This window comes from Mirounga leonina, unplaced genomic scaffold, assembly GCF_011800145.1.
Source record: "Mirounga leonina isolate KUSES-001 unplaced genomic scaffold, KU_Mleo_1.0 Mir_174, whole genome shotgun sequence".
Lineage (NCBI taxonomy): Eukaryota > Metazoa > Chordata > Mammalia > Carnivora > Phocidae > Mirounga > Mirounga leonina.
Window position 1 is genome coordinate 68,164,293 of NW_023270451.1, and position 21,425 is coordinate 68,185,717.

Here is a 21,425-nt window from a genome sequence, read left to right on the forward strand (position 1 = left end):
TTAAAAAAAAAAAAAAAAAGGATGTAGGAGGCCTTTTCCCTGCCTATCAAGTCTTCCTTCAAGAAAAGGACTCTGATAGTACTTTCCTTTTGCCAGTGAATTCAGTATCCAGAGACTCAGAGCTTTCCACCTGCCCCACAGTTTTACCTCCTGGTTGTCTGCAGCGCACTTTTTATGCTTGGAAATGGACAACTGCAGTGATCCTCTCCATCTGGGCTCATTGCCTGCCAAAAGGCTGGCTGGAAAGATTAGCTTTCCTCCACCTTCCACTGCAGCAGGAAAGCTGCTTTTTACCTGTCAGTACATTCCCTATCACCACAACACTCAGGTGCCAGACTTAGATGACTATCTGCCTTTCCTTCCTTCCCTCCGTTTGCTTTCCTGTGGAATACAATCCTCAGAGGAGATGGTTTTGTTTTTGTCTTTCCCCCTGACCTCTTGTGCTTCTAAAGGATTACTGGAAGAGAATTACTGTTGGCGCAATTCAAGAGAGCGTCCTCATCCATCATTGTGTTTGTAAGGGACTCTAGTTGACCTACCCTCTCCGAGTGGCTTAGTGTATGAACATCCCAAGGAAAATAGGAAGCTAGAGAATAATTATTTACTTAATAAGAAGATTCTTTTTTTAAAAGATTTATTTATTTGAGAGAGAGAGAGAGCATGCGTGGGCGAGCACAAACTGAGTGGCAGAGGGAGAGACAGAATCCACAAGCAGACATCCCACTGAGCGCAGAGCCTGATGCAGGGCTCCACATGGGGCTGGATCCCAGGACCCTGAGATCACTACCTGAGCCGAAACCAAGAGTTGGTGGTTTAACTGACTGAGCCTCCCAAGCACCCCTTAATAAGAAGATTCTTAACCAAATAATTCACCTCAGGCCTCTTTAGCCAGATCCCTTTGTTTAATTGGTTTCCAAAGTCCTTGACAAAGTTTTACTGGTTTGTGGCAAACTGAGGAAAATTTGGGACATTAAAGTGAATTTTTCATAAAATGTAGTTCAATACAATAAATTTAAAGGATGTATGCAATTTGGGGTGCCTGGCTGGCTCAGTTGGTAGAGCATGCAAACTCTTGATCTCTGGATCATTAGTTCAAGTCCCATGTTGGGTGTAGAGCTTACTTAATAAATAAATAAAGGATTATGCAATTTATTATTTTTTTTACTAGACTTTTTACTTTGGAGTGATTTTAGGTTTACAGAGATGTTGCAGAGATGGTGCAGAGGGCTCTTGTACCCCTTGCTCAGTTTCCCCTGATGTCAGCTCCTCAGGTTTCCACAGTGCCTTTGTCCAAACTATGGAAGCAACATTGGTCCTTTGACTGATGCAAGGCTGTGTCCCTCAGGCGTCCTTCTCAGGCCCCAGTTATTTTGAGCCTGCTGTGGGCTGTGAGAATTTCTCAGTGAGCCTCCTTCATTCAGGGTCTGACATAAGGTGAGATTCTGGCCTTTCAGGTAGAAGACCGCAGAGGTGACTGTCCTTCTGGTCACATCATAGCAGGGAACATGTGACATCTTGTCACCGGGATGCTGGCTCTTGGCCCTGCTGAAGGATGTATGCAATTTAAAACAGTGTTTTTCAAACGTAGGGGGTAATCTGTAAGTTGATGCCAACATTTTTTTTAAAGAAATAGAATAATAGAAAATATCTACATCACATATAGTAATAGTGATACTATTTTGTTAAACTTTGGTCCAGTTTTGTGTGTGTGTGTTGGGACGTAATGTAAAGTTTATTTATTCTTTGATTTACAATCCAAAAACTTTGAAAAACATGCTGTTAATGACTCTTTTATTCTAATATTGTGTCCTCATTTTGTATTAAACTATCCTTTTTTGAAATATATATTTTAAAAAGGTTTTTAAGTCTCTACTTATCAGAACTACCTAATGTCATTCCCACCCTCCACCTTTTTTTTTTTTTTTTTTTTTTTTTTTGGTCTCTGTAACCTGGAAGTATTTGGAAAGCTTTGCTATAGTGGATTTAAATATGATTTGCATTGATGGCAGTGTAAATTGATAAAGTGGTTTTGGAAAACAACTTGTCATACACAAAGAACCATACAAGTATTCATTCATAAGGTTTGATGCAATTCATTTCCTTTTCAAGAATCTATCCTTAGTTGAAAAAAAAGAATCTATCCTTAGGAAAGTTCCTAAATATGAAAAAAATTATAAGTGTATCACAGCTTCATACATATAGTAAAAAAAAAAATTTGAAAACAACTTAAATGTTCAACAATAGAGAACTGGTTAAGAAAACCAATTATCTGTCCACTTAGCTGTACACTTAGCTGTTTAAAATGATAGTCATGATAATATGAGAATAATGCCTTTATAATATAATATTAAAATTTTAAGTACAGTAGGTAAAGTTCAAAGTAGTATAACCGGGCGCCTGGGTGGCTAAGTTGGTTAAGCATCTGCCTTCAGCTCAGGTCATGATCCCAGGACCCTGAGATGAGTCCCACATCCGCCTCCCTGCTCAGCCAGGAGTCTGCTTCTCCCTCTCCCTCTCCCTCTACCCCTCCCCTCTGCTCCAGTGCTCTCTCTCTCTCTCTCTCAAATAAGTAAATAAAATCTAAATAAAATAACAAACAAACAACAAAGTACTGTAACCATCTACATAGTACTACCAAGTGCTGGGTAGTGTCCTAAATGCTTTTTCTCTATTAACTCATTGAGTCCTTATAATGACCCTATGAGTTATCTTCATTTTACAGATAAGAAAACTGAGCACTTCGTTTTCCAATAATTCCCTGGCACCAATTCAGTTCTGACACTATCTGTAGTTAGCACAGACCCCACAAGTTAAGGGCTCAGTCTCATAAGACAGTCCCCATTTCAGATGCCAGCCACACCTGGGGCCCCCAGGCTACACGCACTTCTACCTGGCCAACTGTAAATTCAGAGGTTCCATGACCACCCCCACCCCTAACCCCGCCATCCCCAGATTCCATAATTTGCTACAGTGACTCACAGAATTCAAAAAACTGTTCTGCTTATGATTACAATTTTGTTATAAAGGATAAAACTCAAGAATAGCCAAATGAAGAAAGGCAAAGAAGAAGGTATGGGGGTGAGATGGTGCAGAAATTGAACGCCCTCTAGGTTTCACCCTTCTAGCACTTTGGTGTACCCAAACCTCATTGTTTTAGGGCTTTTATGGAGTTTCATTACCTAGGCATGGTTGATTAAACCATTGGCCACTGTTTGAACTCAATCATCAGCTTCCTCCCCTCTCTGGATGTGGGGCGAGCCCTGAAACTCTTAAAGGCTCACCAGGAGTCATCTCATTAGCATAAACTCAAGTATTGTTGACTGGGGCTTATGAATTACACTTCTATCAGGAAATTTCAGAGGTTTTAGGAGCTCTGTGCCTGGAACAGGGTCAAAGACCAAATACATTTTTTATACCACACTGAGGCACAGACAGGTTAAGTAACTTGCTCAAGATTTCAATAGGTGATAGCTGAGATTCAAAAAATTTTAAATTTGTATATAATGTATGCTGGTAGGAAATAACTCCAAAATGCTTAAAGAGGTTAGGGGGTGGGATCACATTAAAATATTTTTATATAGTATTAATAAATTTATACATACAACATCATAGGAAATCTAGCTTTAAAACAACTTGGAGTAGGGGCACCTGGGTGGCTCAGTCGTTAAGCATCTGCCTTCGGCTCAGGTCATGATCCCAGGGTCCTGGGATTGAGCCCCGCATCACATCGGGCTCCATGCTCAGTGGGAAGCCTGCTTCTCCCTCTCCCACTCCCCCTGCTTGTGTTCCCTCTCTTGCTGTCGCTCTGTCAAATAAATAAAATCTTTAAAAAAAAAAAAACCAAGTTGGAGTAGAAATACTACCTTATTTGACAGTCCTGAAGTTGTGGAACACTAGAGCTGAGGGACTTTTTTTTTTTAATAAATGAACTATGATCCAAAAAACGAGATTTGCCCAAAATCATACAGTGGGTTAATGACATAGCTGAAATTAGAATCCAGCTCACCTCTTTTGTTTTAGTTCATCTCATTGTTCTAGAAATCAGCTACATGCTCTTCAGGTCCATGTTTATGTAGGTCAGATACAGGCACAGATTGCGTAGCTTTCATATCTGGTCACAATCCTACCCTTTACCCAGATTTTCTGATTTTATATAGGAACCTTCAGCCCTGCCCTCTACTGAGCCTTGGATTTTGGCTTGGAGGAGGGTACCTCTTGCGTTAAAGGCCCAGATGGGACTCTCCTAGCTGCCTCCCTGATCTAACGCCTCTAAGAGAAGAAGAGAGTATAATGAGTATTAAATGAGAGTGTAATATCCTTTTTCATTCCTTTTCCCAAGTTACTGCAAAGTCTTCTCCATTACAGGGCTCTGTGGACTGCCCCACTCTGGAATTTGAGTATGGAGATGCAGATGGGCACGCAGCAGAGTTGTCAGGTATGAGGTAGAGATGGTCTGTGGAGAGTGGAAGCATAGCCAGGAGGAGAGGGCAGGGGTCTGTGACCTTCCCTGGCAGCTTGTCTGTTCTCCACATTCTCTCTTCTCTCCAACCTCCCGCAGTAAATATGTTTGTTTTTACATTTCTTTCTGTGAATTCTCCTTTGGCTACAGTATTCTTCACTTTTATTCTATCACTCTTTTCTGCTCATCCTTCTTTATTCTCTTTTGGTGCACTCTCAAATCTGTTTTCTTTCCACCTTTTCCCTATTCCTCCTGTTTCTTTTCCCATATTCACTCATATCTTTGCATGCATGCCCCCTTCTTTCTGCCACCCTCTCCCTCTCTCTCTCTGTCTGGGTTTTAGCTTAGGCTAAGTGTGATCTCCTCACACTAAGAGCCTCCATGCTACACGTGCTATGAATGCCAGTTATTAATAAATGAGCTTTGGGTGGCAGTGGTGTGAAAATTAAATATTCTGTCACATGGAAGTGACACTTTGAGACATGCTTTTTCAGAGAAAAGAGACAAGAACTTTTAAAGAAGTTCTTGTGAAGAAGCACAGGGAATAAATTTGTGATGAGTGACAAAGAGAGAGCTGAGTTTAATAACCAACAAAGGATTAGAATTCCAAATAATATAAATATATTTCATATGTGTATGTGTGTGCATGTATGTGTGTGTAGAAAGAGAGAAGAGAGAAGAACAACCCAATAGACAAATAGTCAAAGAATATGAATAAGAATTCAGAGAACAGAAAACCATATGGTCAATAAATATATGAAAAGATGTTCAACTACATTAGTAAATGAGGAAAAGCAAATTAAAATATGAGGTATTGTTTCACATCCATCGGATTGCAAAACTTAAAAGCCTGAAGTTAGTGAGGGTGCAGAGAAATGAGTACTTTTATACACTGCTTGGCATGAGGGAGCAGAATATAAAATTGGAAAGCAATTTGGTCATATCTAGCAAAGTTGAAGATGCACACATAATGACACAGTGACTCTAGATGTACACTTTAAAGAACATTTGGGCACAAGAAAACATGTATAAACATGTTTATTGTGGCCATTATGAAAAATTTAAAACCACTCAGGGGAATGGATAAACTGTAGCGTATCAATATAGGCTACCACTTAGCCGTTAGAATAATTGATCTATATCAATATGTTTCAATATCAATAAATGTTAAAAACATAGTGTTGAGAGTGAAAGAAGCAGTGACAAAATAATTTATACATGCATCCGAATACTGCTTAAACACACAAACCTAAAAGATATTCCTGGGAAGTCTAGTTGCACACTTGATTAAGAACAGTGTCAGTTAAGTAAATGGATGTGTTCAGTACACTGTTATGTAAAAAACTATTGAAAGACATACTAAGAATTGTTTCTAAGAAAAATAATATATATAATATCCTGTTTGGATAGAAGCTTTCAAACACAACAATGTCATGTTGTTTACAGGTATATACATATGCAGGAAAAGTAGAAAAACAGGCATGTAAAGGATACACACCAATGTCATTAAAATGGTTAAATCTTGAGAGGGGAATAAGACTGGGGAGGAAAAGGAAACTTAAGATGTCTGAAGTAAATATAACAAGTGTAAACGTTTGTTTAATCTGGGTAGAAGATACACAGGTATCTTATGTATTCTATATCTATGAAAATTCATGATCTAAAATTTAAAAATAAAAACAAAAATATTTTAGTACCTAACAGCCTTGCTCCCTTTTCTGACTGGGTTCATGCTGTGCTCTTAAAAAACATACATGCACACTACCCACTGAGCACTGAAGAATATCAGAGTCAGAGATGGGATTTGCTTCTGGTCAATCCAGGATTCTGGAACTCAGGACTCAAAAGCCCTGGCTCCCAGACAAGGTGTTTCTCAACCATTAGACAGCTGGCTGGAACATAAGTGAATTTCTCTTTGTGAATTATCTACGACCTAGTTAAATTTCCAGCAAGGGTCTGTTACAGAGTTTTGAGGAAATCTGTTCTGTCACCTATTGACTTCTCAACTTCAATTCTTTATCCTCTGTAAGATGAGGGTACTTCCTGGTATAATGTTCTGGCGTGTGTGTGTGTGTAGGAAAGGCATTTTATTTCTCATAAACTCTGCATTTTGTATTCAGAGCCTATTGTTAACAAAGTTAGATTTTCTTGGGCATAAGCAGCCCTTTGGCAACAATAGCTGCTTCTATGTTGTTTGATGCTGTGTCTTCCTGGGTGGCCAGGGGCAGGAACCTAAACTTCTATACCTTTTGAGGAAACTTAGCAGGGAGAGAATGAACTGGCTCCAACCCCAAAGGGCCATCTAACACATACTCTCCAGCCTTTACTCTGGTTCCGTGAATAGCACAAGGATCTTGCCTCTAAATTTCAGGCATTGTGCTGCCCCTCTCTTCCCTAGAGACAGGATAGTTTCAGTCTGGGTTGACAAGCAGAAGGGTTGCAGCCCTAAGAAACAGGATTGATGACAGTAAGCCCTTTCTGGTCCATCCCTTCTCCTGGCCCTCACCAGCGTTGAAGACTGCCTTCTCTGCTGTAGCAGCCAGCTGGCAGGAGGAGGACAGGTTTGATGGTTTAATCACCCAGGGACACAAGTGGCTATTTTTAACTGCTCCGAAAGGGAGGAAGCTGGCTCTGGATTGAATTGGACACAGGAATGTGTTGGAAGCATTAGCTCTTTCATGCCACCCTCTCCACCCCAGGCCCCTTCTGTAAGGGTCTGCTGAATGTTTGTGACTCTGTCCTGTCTTTCCTAACACAGAATTATATAGCTACACTGAAAACCTGGAATTCACCACTAACAGGAGGTGCTTTGAAGAAGATTTCAAGACTCAAGGTGATCCCAGATTCTTATTCATAGAGACCTTCTTTCCTCCCCCACACCCCATGATATCCCAGCCCGATCTAGAAAAAGCCCAAAACAAAGTATGATTCTTCTTCATCCTCTCCATAACCACTTCTCTATCCCTTCTTCCATATGGGACACAGAGTTTCCTATAGCTCAAGTGGAGAGGCCATGGAATGGAAGCAGGAAAAGCCTGAGCTTGGTCCCTTTCACTGATATAAAGGGCCCAGAGAACAGAGGGATGGGAACTGGGCTGGTGCCTTGCTGCCTGATTGAACTCTGTGCCTAGTGTAGTCCTTGACTTTAACATTCAATCCCTGCCTCCAACTCTGCCTCACTCCTAATTGCATCTAATAATAATTCCATGTGTCCACACTGATCCTCTCAGACCTCCATCTCCTTACTTGGTCAGTGAATTCAGTTTGCAGCTCAACAGATGTGTGGTGAGAACTGTTTTGTGTGAGATGCAGGGGGCAGGGCTGAAAGTGAATTTGCAGAATCTTCAAAGAGATTATAATCCAGTGGCAGAGGGGAGGTGTGTACATCACAAAACTCACTGAAGCCAAAAGGAAAGTGGTAAGTATCATAAGAGAAGTAAAAGATATCTTGGGGGGATTGGAGGCAGGGTAGTATCTTGGGGGACAGAGCTTCTGGCTGGAGCATTAGTGGGAAAGAGGTAATTTAGTATTGGATCTGTAATGATGAATAGGAATTGGATATGTAGGGAGAGAGGGAACTCCTTGAAAAGGCAGAGAGATAGGACAGAATAGGCTCTGTGTGGAGAATAAAGGGGATATGGAGGAAGATGAGCTGCAGAGTGGATTCAGCCAGACCTTTGTGGGTCCTTTACTTTTCCAATCTCTTATTCTTTCTCAGCTAAATAAAGAAAGCTTTTGAAGAGAAGAATTTGTTGGGGGTGGGGATCAGAGATGGGTATGTTATCAGGAACCTTTCCAGGAAGGGGAGGCAAAAGCTGACACTGGATCTGTATGGCCTTCTTTCCCCAGTGCAGGGCAAGGAGTGGCTGGAGTTGGAGGAAGATGCCCAGAAGGCCTATGTGATGGGACTCCTGGACCGACTGGAGGTGGTCAGTAGGGAACGGCGACTGAAGGTGGCCCGGGCTGTTCTGTACCTGGCCCAAGGCGAGTGGCCACCTTTGCCAGCTTGAGCTGGGTGAAAACTAGGGAGAGAAATGTTGTTATCAGGACTAGGATGAGGCAAGCCATGCTAAGAAAGCAAGGCCCCTGCCTCTCAAGGACAGATCTTGTCAAGTGCTAGGAGTAACCTGATGCTTATAAGGAAGTTAAGGAGATGGTGGGGGTACTATGTTGGATCCCTTGGAATTGGCCTTTATCTTGCCACGCATGGCAAGATTTCTTATAAAGTTCTTTTTTCCTTCATGTGGGCTATAATCATATGTGGAGATTTAGTAAGAGAGTCAGTGTGGCTAGAGTTGATGTACCACCAGCTGAGCATGGAGGCTTCTTTCTTCAGCTATGGCACTGACCTCCACTGAGGGGAGGTAGTGTGGTGCCCCAGATTCACACATGGACCTTCTGCGTAATTTCTCCTTGGCATTTAGAGAGTTCAAGCCAGTATAGCAGCAGGAGCAGATGCAGTGTGTAAATGGGATCAGAACTCAGCGAGATTAATTGAGAAAACCTTCCCAGAAGAGACCTATTAGCCAGGTGTTGGAAAGAGAAATGAGATAACCTAACTGGAATAGTAAAAATATGCCCTGAGATCATAATAAGAGGACTATTGGCAGAACCAACTAGCTGGGAGCTAAAACAACAACAACAACAAACAAACAAACAAACTATAAAAGAAAATAATAAATGGATAGGAATAAGAGTGGTAAAGGGAAGACGATAGCAAACAAGGCAGTGCCTAACCCTATCTCTCGGGTCTGGTGCTCTGGCCAACTTCCAACTGCTAGTACCTTTAACTTTTTACCTGAGGGCTTTCTCTGCAGTCCATATAGGGTAGCCAGGACGTGCTAGGGAATTAATGTGCTCCCCTAGTCCAGTAGCACTGATCAATGAATGACAGGAGGTAGTGGATGAATAGCCCAATTACCTCACCCTTCTTGGGTGGGATGATTCTGAGGGTATAAAACATATACTGTTTCCCAGAGCTTCCCCCAACCTGAGTTCAGCTCCTTAGCTGCCTTTTCTTCCCTATCTCACTTCCCCACTTCTCTACTAATGGTTCCTGGGATCATCTCCCAAATAAACTGCTTGCATTCGAATCCTCTCTGGATCTGCTTCCCAGGGAACTCAAACTTAAGACGGGCCAGTGATAAGCACATTGGACCTGACTCTGGAGACTGTTTCTCCTCTTTCCTGCCTCATTCAAGGAGGTTCTGGAGGGCCCTTGCCGTACTTTGTCAGCCTAATTGTTGGGCAAGGTGTTGGAAGATAGACTTAAGATCATGGGGCAGGGTGGAAAGAACTGGGTACCCCTCAACCCATATGACACTGTCTGGTTCTTTAGGCACTTTTGGGGAATGTGATTCGGAGGTCGATGTACTACACTGGTCCAGGTACAACTGCTTCCTGCTCTATCAGATGGGGACCTTCTCAGCCTTCTTGGAGCTACTCCACATGGAAATCGAGTGAGAAACCTTAGGGGAGAGCCGGCCTAGACAACCCCCTTCCTTGAAGTGTGCCTCATGTCCTATGCTGATTCCCTCACTATAGAGACCTCTGTGGGAGCAGGGTCTATTCACACCTCAGCCCAAAGCTTACTGACAGTTCCCCTCTATCCAGCCATGCTCTCTGATAGTCTGTCCTCTTCCCTGAGGTTGGGCTCATCAACAGCTTTTGCCCCACTTACAGCTTCAGTCCTGGGCTTCAGGGTCCTATCCTAGGTGGGTTCCCTTTATATCTAAACACCTTCTCAACTCAGCCTAACTCTGGAATCCATGAAGGAGACTGTTCTACCTGAGAACGTGACCCAAGAGGGACAGGACCAACTTCTGTTGCTGTGCCCAATTCTTTCCCTCATAGGTCATAGCTCTAGAGGTGGCCTTATCTGCTGCTACCACTATAGTGATCCCTCATTTTATCTCGTGCCTATTACCCAGGAGTTTAAAGAGGGCAGATTGAAAGGGCTGCTTAGGGGCGCCTGGGTGGCTCAGTCGTTAGGCGTCTGCCTTCGGTTCAAGTCATGATCTCAGGGTCCTGGAATTGAGCACCGCATCGGGCTCCCTGCTCCGCAGGAAGCCTGCTTCTCCCTCTCCTGCTTCCCCTGCTTGTGTTCCCTCTCTCGCTGTCTCTCTCTCTCTCCATCAAATAAATAAATAAAATCTTAAAAAAAAAAAAAAAAGGGTTGCTTAGCATCTATTTTGTGTTCAGCACAGTGCTAGGCACAGTGTGGATTATAAGTGGAGGGGTTATCAGAGATCCTGCCCTTGCCCATCTTCACCACAGATAAAGGTTTACTGAGGTGGCAAAGGAATTCAGTGGGCTCCTTTACCTTAGACCAATTTCTCTTAGCTACATAGCCAGGGAATAGCAGGTACTCACATTTATGTATATGATAAGTAGGGACACAGGGTGTAAAGAGGACTTATGAATTCCTATTCTCTCCCTCCCCCCATGGCAGCAACAGCCAGGCCTGTAGCAGTGCTCTTCGGAAACCAGCCATCTCCATTGCTGATAGCACAGAGCTCAGGTAAGTTGAGCTGGCCCTGGGAATAAAACAAGGGATAGTTAACAATGGGTTACCCTTTGCCCAAGTCCCAGATATACCCAGACTGCTAGTAGTTGCTAATTCCACTGGGTCAGGCTCCCGCAGAGATCATCCCCAAGGTCTCTGACTACAGGCTGGGAGCTGCTTTGGGAACCTCTTGTAACCCTTCTATAACCCCAGGGTGCTGCTGAGTGTCATGTACCTATTGGTGGAAAATATCCGCCTGGAGCGAGAGACAGACTCCTGCCGGTGGAGGACAGCACGGGAGACCTTCCGCACTGAATTGAGTAAGAAGTGGCACTTGAGGAAGGGTAGGGATAAGGTGCTGATGGTGGAGGGGAAGCATAGCTTCTGCGCATCTGCAGAGAAGAGACAAATAGCTTTTCCTTCCTTCCTTCCTTTCTCCCTCCCTCCTTTCCTTCCTTCCTCCCCTCCTCTTTCCAAATTAGCATCCATTCTTTTTTTTTTTTTTAAAGATTTTATTTATTTATTTGAGACAGAGAGAATGAGAGACAGAGAGCATGAGAGGGAGGAGGGTCAGAGGGAGAAGCAGACTCCCCGCCAAGCAGGGAGCCCGATGCGGGACTCGATCCCGGGACTCCAGGATCATGACCTGAGCCGAAGGCAGTCGCTTAACCAACTGAGCCACCCAGGCGCCCAGCATCCATTCTTTTAGGGCAGAGACACTGCGTGGCAGGCGTGAGGACCTGGTTTAACTTCCCTTGTGTCTATGAGTTAGTACCAATCATGTGTCATTTCTGTGCCTTGATTTCCTTGGTTATAAAATGGAAACAGCCATCCATCTCCCATTTCATCATCAATCTCACATGAAAAAATGAGTTGAATCGCCTTGAAAATATTGATGTTGTCATCACACAGGGATAAGATATGAAGGCCTATGGGATTTTTAAAATATATTAGACTGATGTGGGAAAGTGAGTTGTGATCTATAAAATGCATTGAGTCCTTCGGCCAGAAAGGAACATCTTTAGTACTATTACTTCTAGTTTGGTATCCACCCTCAAGCTTGGGAGCTAAGCCATTTTACCTCCATGGCCTCCCTTCCTGCCCCTTCCCTCTGGGGATTCTCTAAGCCGCCTTCTAAGGAACAGTACTCAAATTCTTGGAGGAGGTAAGAGCCTTCCTCACTGCATTCAGAAGCAGGGTTAAAGGGGCAGGGTTTCAGCACTCTCATCCTCACTTTCTCACTTCTCTCTCTCCTCTTCCCCAGGTTTCTCCACGCATAATGAGGAACCTTTTGCCCTTTTGCTTTTCTCCATGGTTACCAAGTTCTGCAGCGGCCTGGCTCCCCATTTCCCCATAAAGAAGGTCCTGCTTTTGCTCTGGAAGGTGGTCATGGTAAGTGGCTGATCCACCCCCCTCCTACCCACGCCCATCTCATCAGATCAGCGGTGCCCCTCTGCCACCTCACTTTCTTCTAGTCTGATTCCAGGAGACTGGAGCTAGGCAGAAGAATAGGGAGAGCAGCTGTTAGCCAATGGAGAGAAATCGTATGTTCTGTGTCACAGCAGATTACCTATTTCTTTTGGACTGACAGGAGATGTCACTCTATGATTAGGGTGTCATTGCACCTTCCCATGATAGAGCTGACATTTCATGGAAAGAATACTGGTTGAGAGTTGGGAGATCTAGCCTCTGCTGATACCGAGGAATCTCAGGCAACTGTCTCTGCCTCAATTTTTCTAGCTATAAAATGGGATTTACTGCCTGCCCTCCATCCAGATAAACAGAGGATTTGCTTTAAAAAAAAAAATGAAGTCCTGGGGGACCTGGGTGGCTCAGTCAGTTAAGTGTCCAACTCTTAATTTTGGCTCAGGTCATGAGCTTAGGGTCGTGGGATCGAGCCTTGCGTTGGACTCTGCGCTCGGTGGAGTATCTGCTTCTCTCCCTCTTTCTCTCTCTCTCCTTCTGTCCCTCCCCCTGCTCACATTCTCTCTCTAAAATAAATAAATAAATCTTAAAAAAAATGAAGTCCTTTTAAGTGTATGGTTACAGCTTTGTTACTAATTATTAAATCTGACCCTTCACCTCTGGCTCCCACCCCACAGGACTGCCTGAACAACATACCCTCCAGAGCAAGCTTCATAGGGGGGAACTACCTTTTGACTGCAGAAGAAATTGAGTGACTCGGGCTTTATAGCATCTGGTTGTACTCCTTAAAAAGGGGACACAGTTTCCCTTTTTTTTTCTCCAGTGGAAGCCCCCAGAAGTCCCTTTCCTAATTCCTGGTGATGTTTCCAGCCCTGAGTCAGTAAATAATGCTTTATCATGACCCCTGAGCTTCTAAGACTGGGGATAGTAACTACATTTGTCCCTTCCTGTTTTATTACTTCTTAGTTAAGAAGGGAGTACAAGGGGACTGGAGAGTGTGGCTCTTCCTCTCCGTTCACATTTCCCTGACCTCGTTCCCTCTGACTTCCCTCTTTTCCTCTCCTCTGCCCCTTTTATACTGTAGTTTACCCTTGGTGGATTTGAGCATCTACAGGTTCTCAAAGTACAGAAGCGGGCAGAATTGGGCCTGCCTCCACTGGCTGAAGACAGTATCCAGGTGGTGAAGAGCATGCGTGCTGCCTCCCCGCCCTCTTACACCCTCGACCTGGGGGAGTCTCAGCTGGCACCACCACCCTCTAAGCTGCGAGGCCGCCGTGGTTCTCGAAGGGTACGAACTAAAGCAGACAGTGGTGTTTTGATACTAGTAGGCCAAAAATTAAGATTCCAAGCTACTCTGGATGTGGTAGGAAAGGGCAGTAAATGACGAGGCTCATCCTACCTCTGATTGGCCTTGTGACCAACCTGAAACCTTGGAGTCTGTACTTTGGCCGCTGTCTCCCAACTCCAGAAGGCTCCCAGGCTATCATGATGTAACACTGTTCATATTACATCATAGATCCATATCTTGCTACAGGGTCATTGGCCCAGACCTGGTATGCCTCGAGTTATCCTGGCCAACAGTTAGGGCATAATCCTGGAGATAGGGACCCAGATCACCTGAACAGGGCTCCCAGCAAATCCACGTGCATGGGGTAAGGCGCTTTATCATTATATTGATAGCAAGAAGGTTTACTCTGAGCCAGCCATGCTCTTGTCTGGCCCTGGAACCAGAGGCTTACATTTAGGAGGTGACTGATTAGTGTTCTAGGTATAATCTGCATCCCTGGAAAGGTCAGAATGACAGGTTGCACTGAGACTTGACCATGTACCCACAAACTCACCTCCCTGAAATACCTGAGTTCACCAATTACAGGTGACCAGACAGTCATGTTCAGTAATCTAGTCTACATAATCTGCAATGTGATTTTTTTTAACCTTTATTTTTTGTTTTATAAAGTAATGCTTACTCATTGTACAAAATTTGGAACAAATATAAAAATGTGAAGAAGGGAGGAAAAAAGAAAATCACCTACAAGCTTAATAAACCAGAGGCAGTCACTGTTAACTTTTTGGCCTATTTCTGTCCAATCTTTTTTTCTTTGACAAGATTTAAAATTCCAAACTTGCTTCCCTCTGCCTAGCAGCAAGCCTCTGTCCTCCTCTTCCTCAGTCAGCCAGCTGGTGTAAGCTCACAGAAGGCAAACTAATTGAATGTTCACCTAAGCAGAGCATAATAAGGAAGGAAAGTACAGTACAAAAAAAACCCCAAAAAACCCATGCTTTTTGAAAGCTAAGTACCTGACTTTGGGATTATGTATGCTTTGTTCCCCAGACATAGGCTTGGTTGCCTGAGAGGTGCTTGTCCTGGGATTGGGCCTGGTGGATATACTAGGGTTAAGGTGGGGAAGGGGATATTCTTACAAGAGCTGGGTTGTTACTCCATGTATCCTAAACTCTAGTAGCTTATGGGTAGAGGGTGACCTCAGACAAGGATGCTCAGAGTGAGATCTCTGTACACCTTCTCTCCACCCTCCCAACCCCTGCCCAGCAACTCCTCACTAAGCAGGACAGCCTGGACATCTACAATGAAAGAGATCTCTTTAAGACTGAGGAACCAGCCACAGAGGAGGAAGAGGAGTCTGCTGGTGATGGAGAACGAACCTTGGATGGAGAATTAGACCTGCTAGAGCAAGATCCTCTGGTGCCACCTCCACCCTCACAGGCATCCCTTTCTGCTGAGCGGGTGGCCTTTCCCAAGGGCCTACCCTGGGCCCCAAAGGTCAGGTAGGTTTGATAACTCCGGGAACCCTGAATTTTGGGATTAGAATCACTGAAGGCCCAGGGTGCAGTGATCTACATGTTCAAGTCTCAGTAAGCTGGACTAGAAGTCAGAACTCCTGGGTTTGAAGTTTCCTCTGTTAGCTCTTATCTTCCCCCACTGCTCTAATCCTCCAATCAAAGGGTTAGGAGTCCAGAAAAGTTCTGTCTCTCAAGGTTTGCTTTTTTTTTTTTCCTTTTCTGGGAATTGTCTCTCCACTGTCCTCTCAGACAGAAGGACATTGAGCACTTCTTGGAGATGAGCAGGAACAAATTCATCGGATTCACTCTGGGGCAGTAAGTGACTAGATCGTCAGAACTGGCTATAGAGTGGTTCTTAGGGGGCCAGACGAGTGGGTGGCTGGAATGAGAGATGTTGCCTGGTAGTTATGGTGTAACCTAGAGCCACTATGGGCATCTGCTAGTGACTCTGGGCTGGTGCCATGGAATTTTTTTCCTCCCAGTTTCCTAGAAGAACTCTTATGTTCTTAGCCAGGTGTAGGACCTTGAGTGACAAGTCATTTCCCTCTTGGGCTTCAATTTCTTCATGAGAGTGTTGGATTAGATGGTCCCTAGGGGTCCTTCCTGTTTTAATAGGCCAGAATTTTGTGAAGAAGCAACATGGTCAGAGCAGATCCAGTCTTCCCCCATATCTCCTCCCTCATGAATTCCTCACACTGGCTGGCCTTTACAAAATGGAGAAGCCCTTGTTCCCGTGTTTCACTGTAGTTGGGCTACATGCCCTTTTAAGGAACCTACCACTCCCTGACAAAGTAAATCCCCAAAAGACTATACAAAAATCCTAATTTTCAGGAACACTTCTGTGTGGCATTGTTCTTTTTGTGTCCTGAAGCAATAATGGGGGACATGGAAGCTTGCAGAGAAAAATCCAGAATACCGCATGTTGAAAGTGGCATGGTCCATGTAACTCCAGGGGATATAAGTAGTTCTCTATAGTTTTTTTAAATTTAAATTCAATTAGTTAACATATAATATGTTATTAGTTTCAGAGATAGAGGTCAGTGATTCATCAGTAGTTCTCTATAGTTTTGATGCTTATGATCTGGTATATCTCTCATTTCACAGGGACACAGATACCTTGGTTGGATTACCCAGGCCCATCCACGAGAGTGTGAAGACTCTAAAGCAGGTGACCAGGGTGGGCTCTCAGTCTTCAGGGATAGGGAGCCATCATTCAAGTTTGATTACCAAAGTCCTGGTTATTGGCTCTTCTACCAGACACATTCTGTATTTCCCCTGCAGGCATTTTGGCCAAAGAGGAAGAAATTAGGTCTTCTTATTTACCCATTTTCCTACATTCAGATAGATGAAAAAGTTATTCTTTCTTCCTCTCATGCCTTTTTCCTCCTCCTACCCTTCTTTCTCTCTTTCTCGTCCTCGCTTCCTTTCCTCTCACTTCTTTCTCCCTATAAGGCCACCAACTTCCAAAGGCCCAGGATTAGTAGCAGTCTTCTCTGCATCCAAAGTATATACGAGCACAAAGAGTAAAAATAGCCATCTCTTGCACAGACCCTGAACTCTCCCTCACCCCATCATCACTCCATACACATGCACACAGGCATACTCACATGCAGCAAAACTCTCAGGGTAGTGGTCCAGGGACATGGACCTGTTCTTCACTTCCCCTTGCCCTTTGGTTGAAGGTAAATACTTAAGTATTTCTGCTCGTCAACAAATACGGGAACATAGAATAAACAGAAACACTGTATATGAAGCACCGGCCTCAATGTTAAGGGTACAAAGGTAAATAAGACTCCTACCTTCAAAGAGTTCATGTTCTATTTGGGGTGACAAACCATATACAGGACATTTCCTTATCATTAAGGAAGATAAGCAAGAGGCTGGTACATATGTAATTGGGGCCCTCAGTATCTTTTTCTTTTTCTTTTTTTTAAGTAATCTCTACACCCAACGTGGGGTTCAGACTCACAACCCCAAGATCAAGAGCCGTACATTCTTTAGACTGAGCCATCTAGGTGCCCTCCCTTTTTTTTTAATTAAAAAATTTTTTTTTTAGTAACCTCACCCTCTTAATTGATATCTTTTCTTCCCCAGCACAAGTACATCTCCATTGCAGATGTTCAGATCAAGAATGAAGAGGATCTGGAGAAATGCCCCATGTCTTTGGTGAGTTAAGGGGGTCCTGCCCAGGAGAAAGGCAGGAGGAAATCTATCTGCAGTGCTATCACAGAGCATATGTACATGCTGTTGGGCTCTTATGATGTGCCAAGCAAGGCAAGGTCCCTACTTTCATGATACATTAGAGTTAGAGAAAAAAGAAAGTAAGTAATTAAGGAAACAAGACTATTGAGAATGGAAGATACAATGAAGAAAATTTAAATAGGATGACATGATAGAGGCATCTGTCAGGTAGGAGACTACTGTCAATTAGGCAGTCAGGATAGGTGGACCTCTGAGAAGGTGAGAGTTAAGCTAAAATGTGAGGTACAAGAAGGAGCTGGCCATAGGAATATTGGGGGAAAGAGCACTCTAGGCAGAGGGAATAGCTTTAACAAGGGTGAGAGCAAGCTTGGAGTAGTAGGGGTAGTGAATGAAGGCCTGTGGCTGGAACACAGGGGTGAGGGATGGGGTTGTATGAGATGGAGTCAGGGAGGTGGCCTGGGACCACTTTACAAAGGACGTGTAAGCAAAGATAGGGATTGTGAAGTTGTTTCATAATACAGAAGTAAGCCCTTGGAGATTTTAAGCGGGGGAGTGACATGATCGGATTTATATTTTCAAAAGCCACTGGCTGCTGTGTAAAGACTTTACCAGAAAAGAGTAGAAGCAGGGTGAAACATGGGGAGTTCTGTTTCATCAAGAGTTCTATTTTGGTCATACTCAGTTTTAGATATCCATTAGGCAGCCATGCACATGAGCAGCCATGCAATTGAATATATAAGTCTAGAGTTCTAAGAGAAGACTGGCCTAGAGAAATAAATTTGGGAGCTGTTGGCTTAGTGGACGGTGCTAAAAGCCATAGAACTGGCTGAGATAACCCAGGGAGGGAATAGAGATAGAGGATGGGACCCCGGACAAAGCCTTGGGGCACACCAGTTGTGTTGAGGGTGGGATGAATCAGGAAAGGAGCCAGAAAAGAAGAGTAAGAGAAACACTCAGTGAGGTGGGAGAGAATGTGGGAGATTATGATACTATGAAAGCTAAGGAAAATTTTTTCAGGAAGGGAGTGATCAGCTGTGTCAAGTGCTGCTGATAAATGGATAAGACCTGAGGTTCCCATTGGATCAGGCAACGTGAAAATAACTGGTGACCTTGATAAGAGCAACCTCAAGTGAAGAGGTGGGGCTAGTAGCTTCGTTGGAGTGTGTTGAAAGAGGAATGTAAAGAAAGGAGGTAGATGGTCAATACAGACAACACAGTTTTATTGTAGAGAGGATAGAAATGGGATGGTGGCTGAAGGAGGATGTGGGGTCAGAGGAAAGTGTTTTATAGCTAGGAGACACTAGAATATGTTTTATAGCTAGGAGACACTAGAGGCCCCCTCTATTGGGGGCCCTCCCTCTAAGTAAGTACCTTAGTGCCTCTGAGGCCATGGTCTGTCATGTCCTAGATAGCCTCAGTCTGAGTGGTGAGGATGCTGATGGTCAGGGTTAGAGGAAGGAAAGGGGTAGAGAAGGTGACATCGTGCTTATATCTCTCACCTTATTTCTAGGCATTGCCCCTCTCTATTCCTTCCATAATCTTCTTTAGAAATAACAGTGTTGAATGTTGGGATTGTGGCTGAAGGAGGATGTGGGGTCAGAGAAGAGTGTTTTATAGCTAGGAGACACTAGAATATGTTTATGTCCTAAAAGAGATGATCTGGGAGAGAAGAGACAATTGCAGAACTGATACATTCGACAAAGCACAAGGGTGAGAGATCCCCAGCACAAGTGGAGGGTTGGCCTTTAATAGAGCAGAGGTGGTTCATACTTCACGTCAAGAAGGAAGGTAGAGACCCTGGTAGATTTGGTGTTGAGAAGATGAACTGTCTGATTGCCTCTGTTTTCTCCATGAAGTATAAGACTGGGTTAGCAACTATTGAGGGGTTGGGGGGTGAGGGGATTGGTTTGAGGACAGGGGAGAAGAGAAGGTATGAAATAGATCTTTGGGAGAGCAGGAAGGCAACCTGCTCTCCCAAAGATCTATTGCCTAAGTTTACTGAATGCCCATTTAAGCAGCAGTTGAGTTATGTGGGACGGCAGGGGCCGGGTTATTCCTCCCTGCCTCAGGGTCTCAAGGCAGTCATCCTTGCCCTGGAATAGAGGTACCTTGTGGGAGGAAGAACTGAACTGGCCAAGGATGATGATGGCCTGAATAGCCCTTTGAGCACTGGAGGCCCTGGTCCCCCCGCTTGGGGTCATCGAAGGACAAAGAGAGTTGTGGATGAGGGGGCTGGTCATAAAGGAGGAAGGGATGTGGTAGTGACTACTGGAGAAGGAAAGAAAACAGTTTCTACTTAAAAGCTTCCCTACTAATACTCCTTCCTGCCTCTCCCGGCCATGGGTTACCCAACTCCCTTATCAGCCTTCTCTACTGAGTTAACTACCTCTCACTTCCGAGCATTCCAGAGCTCTTGGATGGCCTCAGACTGACACCACAGGAAGTGCTTCTGTGTGGGGTGTCTGTTCTAGTGTCCCAGACATATGTGCACCCTGACTTAAGCCCATGGGTGGCCAGAAAAGCAGTGGTTTGAGCCAACTCCTAGGTAGGTGTTCTGGCTCCTGATCCAACATGTGATGGGGAAAGAAGAATTCTGTATTGATTCCAGATAATGGGAAAACCAGAATCATAGATTGTCAGGGCTGGAAGAGCCCTCAGAGGACATCAGACCGGCCCAGTGATCCTAAAGAAGAGGACACTAAGACCCAGACAGAGAAAGTAAACCTACCCAAGGTGATATAATGAGTCATTAACACAGCTGGATAGGAACCTAGATCTGACTCCAGCTTAGTGCTCTTTTCATGCCACCCTTCACAACCAAGAAAACATAGCCTTTGTGCAACTGGAAAATGGCCCGGGCAAACTGTGTATTTCCTGCCGTAGGGGGAAGAGGTGGTACCAGAGACGCCATGTGAAATCCTCTACCAGGGCATGCTCTACAGCCTCCCTCAGTACATGGTAAGGAGATAGCTGGGCCAGAGCTGCCCTTCTCTGCTCCAGGACCAGGCAGCTGAGAACCGTTTCAGGCTGACCTGTCCATTATTTGAGCTTGTTCCCTGAGCCTTCTCCCCTGAGGGAAAGCATTCTCTAACACATTAGAATTCTGAGCTTTCCTCAGGGGCTTCTCCAAGAGGAAGGAAGATTTGGCCGTACTCCCAAGTCCTTCTTTGGGAGGGGTGGAGAATAAGGTGGGGTCCATGAAGAATGTATTGGGGGCCCTCCTTCTAAGTAAGTACCCTAGTCCCTCTGAGGCCATAGTCTGTCATGTCTTAGATAGCCTCAGTCTGAGTGGTGAGGATGCTGATGGTCAGGGTTAGAGGAAGGAAAGGGGTAGAGAAGGTGACATCGTGCTTATATCTCTCACCTTATTTCTAGGCATTGCCCCTCTCTATTCCTTCCATAATGTTCTTTAGAAAGAACAGTCTTGAAGCAGAACAGCCTACAGCTCCCTTCTGGCTCCTTAGAGCCTCACAGGCAGGCCTCTCAGGACTGGGCACCTGTTTGCCCTTCTGGAGGCTGGAGAGATTTGGTTATTGAGGAATGAACATAGAAGGCATTAAGACACTTTTTTTTTTTTTTAAGATTTTATTTATTTATTTGACAGAGAGACACAGCAAGAGAGGGAACACAGCAAGGGGAGTGGGAGAGGGAGAAGCAGGCTTCCCATGGAGCAGGGAGCCCGATGTGGGGCTTGATCCCAGGATCCTGGGATCATGACCTGAGCCAAAGGCAGACGCTTAACAACTGAGCCACCCAGGCACCCCTAAAACACTTCTCATAGGGCTGTTGAGGTATGGAAAAAGAGCCCTGTTGAATGGGATGGACAGAGATGGATCTCCTCATTTTCTACTTCCTAGATTGCTCTACTTAAGATTCTGCTGGCTGCAGCCCCCACTTCCAAAGCCAAGACGGACTCTATCAATATCCTGGCAGATGTCCTGCCTGAGGAGATGCCGTGAGTGCTTCACCTGGGTTGGCTGCTGAATGCTAGCTGTTTTGTCTACAGCATCTCTCTAGTCCCCACCCCACCTTGAT

At 44.5% G+C, this 21,425-nt stretch overlaps 1 protein-coding gene across 4 annotated transcripts in view; it reads left to right on the forward strand.

The window, feature by feature from the left end:
• STRIP2 (striatin interacting protein 2) overlaps positions 1-21,425 on the forward strand; it is a 52,517-nt gene that overhangs the window by 2,539 nt on the left and 28,553 nt on the right. The window contains exons 2-15 of one of the 4 annotated variants that reach the window (XM_035021087.1): positions 4,366-4,435; positions 7,218-7,292; positions 8,309-8,443; positions 9,798-9,918; positions 10,911-10,979; positions 11,178-11,284; positions 12,229-12,356; positions 13,474-13,677; positions 14,938-15,173; positions 15,438-15,503; positions 16,293-16,356; positions 17,283-17,354; positions 20,274-20,348; positions 21,248-21,345. In XM_035021087.1, the coding sequence (XP_034876978.1) occupies positions 4,366-4,435; positions 7,218-7,292; positions 8,309-8,443; positions 9,798-9,918; positions 10,911-10,979; positions 11,178-11,284; positions 12,229-12,356; positions 13,474-13,677; positions 14,938-15,173; positions 15,438-15,503; positions 16,293-16,356; positions 17,283-17,354; positions 20,274-20,348; positions 21,248-21,345 (1,520 nt within the window). Of the gene's footprint in view, positions 1-4,365; positions 4,436-7,217; positions 7,878-8,308; positions 8,444-9,797; positions 9,919-10,910; positions 10,980-11,177; positions 11,285-12,228; positions 12,357-13,473; positions 13,678-14,937; positions 15,174-15,437; positions 15,504-16,292; positions 16,357-17,282; positions 17,355-20,273; positions 20,349-21,247; positions 21,346-21,425 lie in introns of those variants that run through there. The other 3 variants (XM_035021089.1, XM_035021088.1, XM_035021090.1) reach the window with 3 other exon arrangements.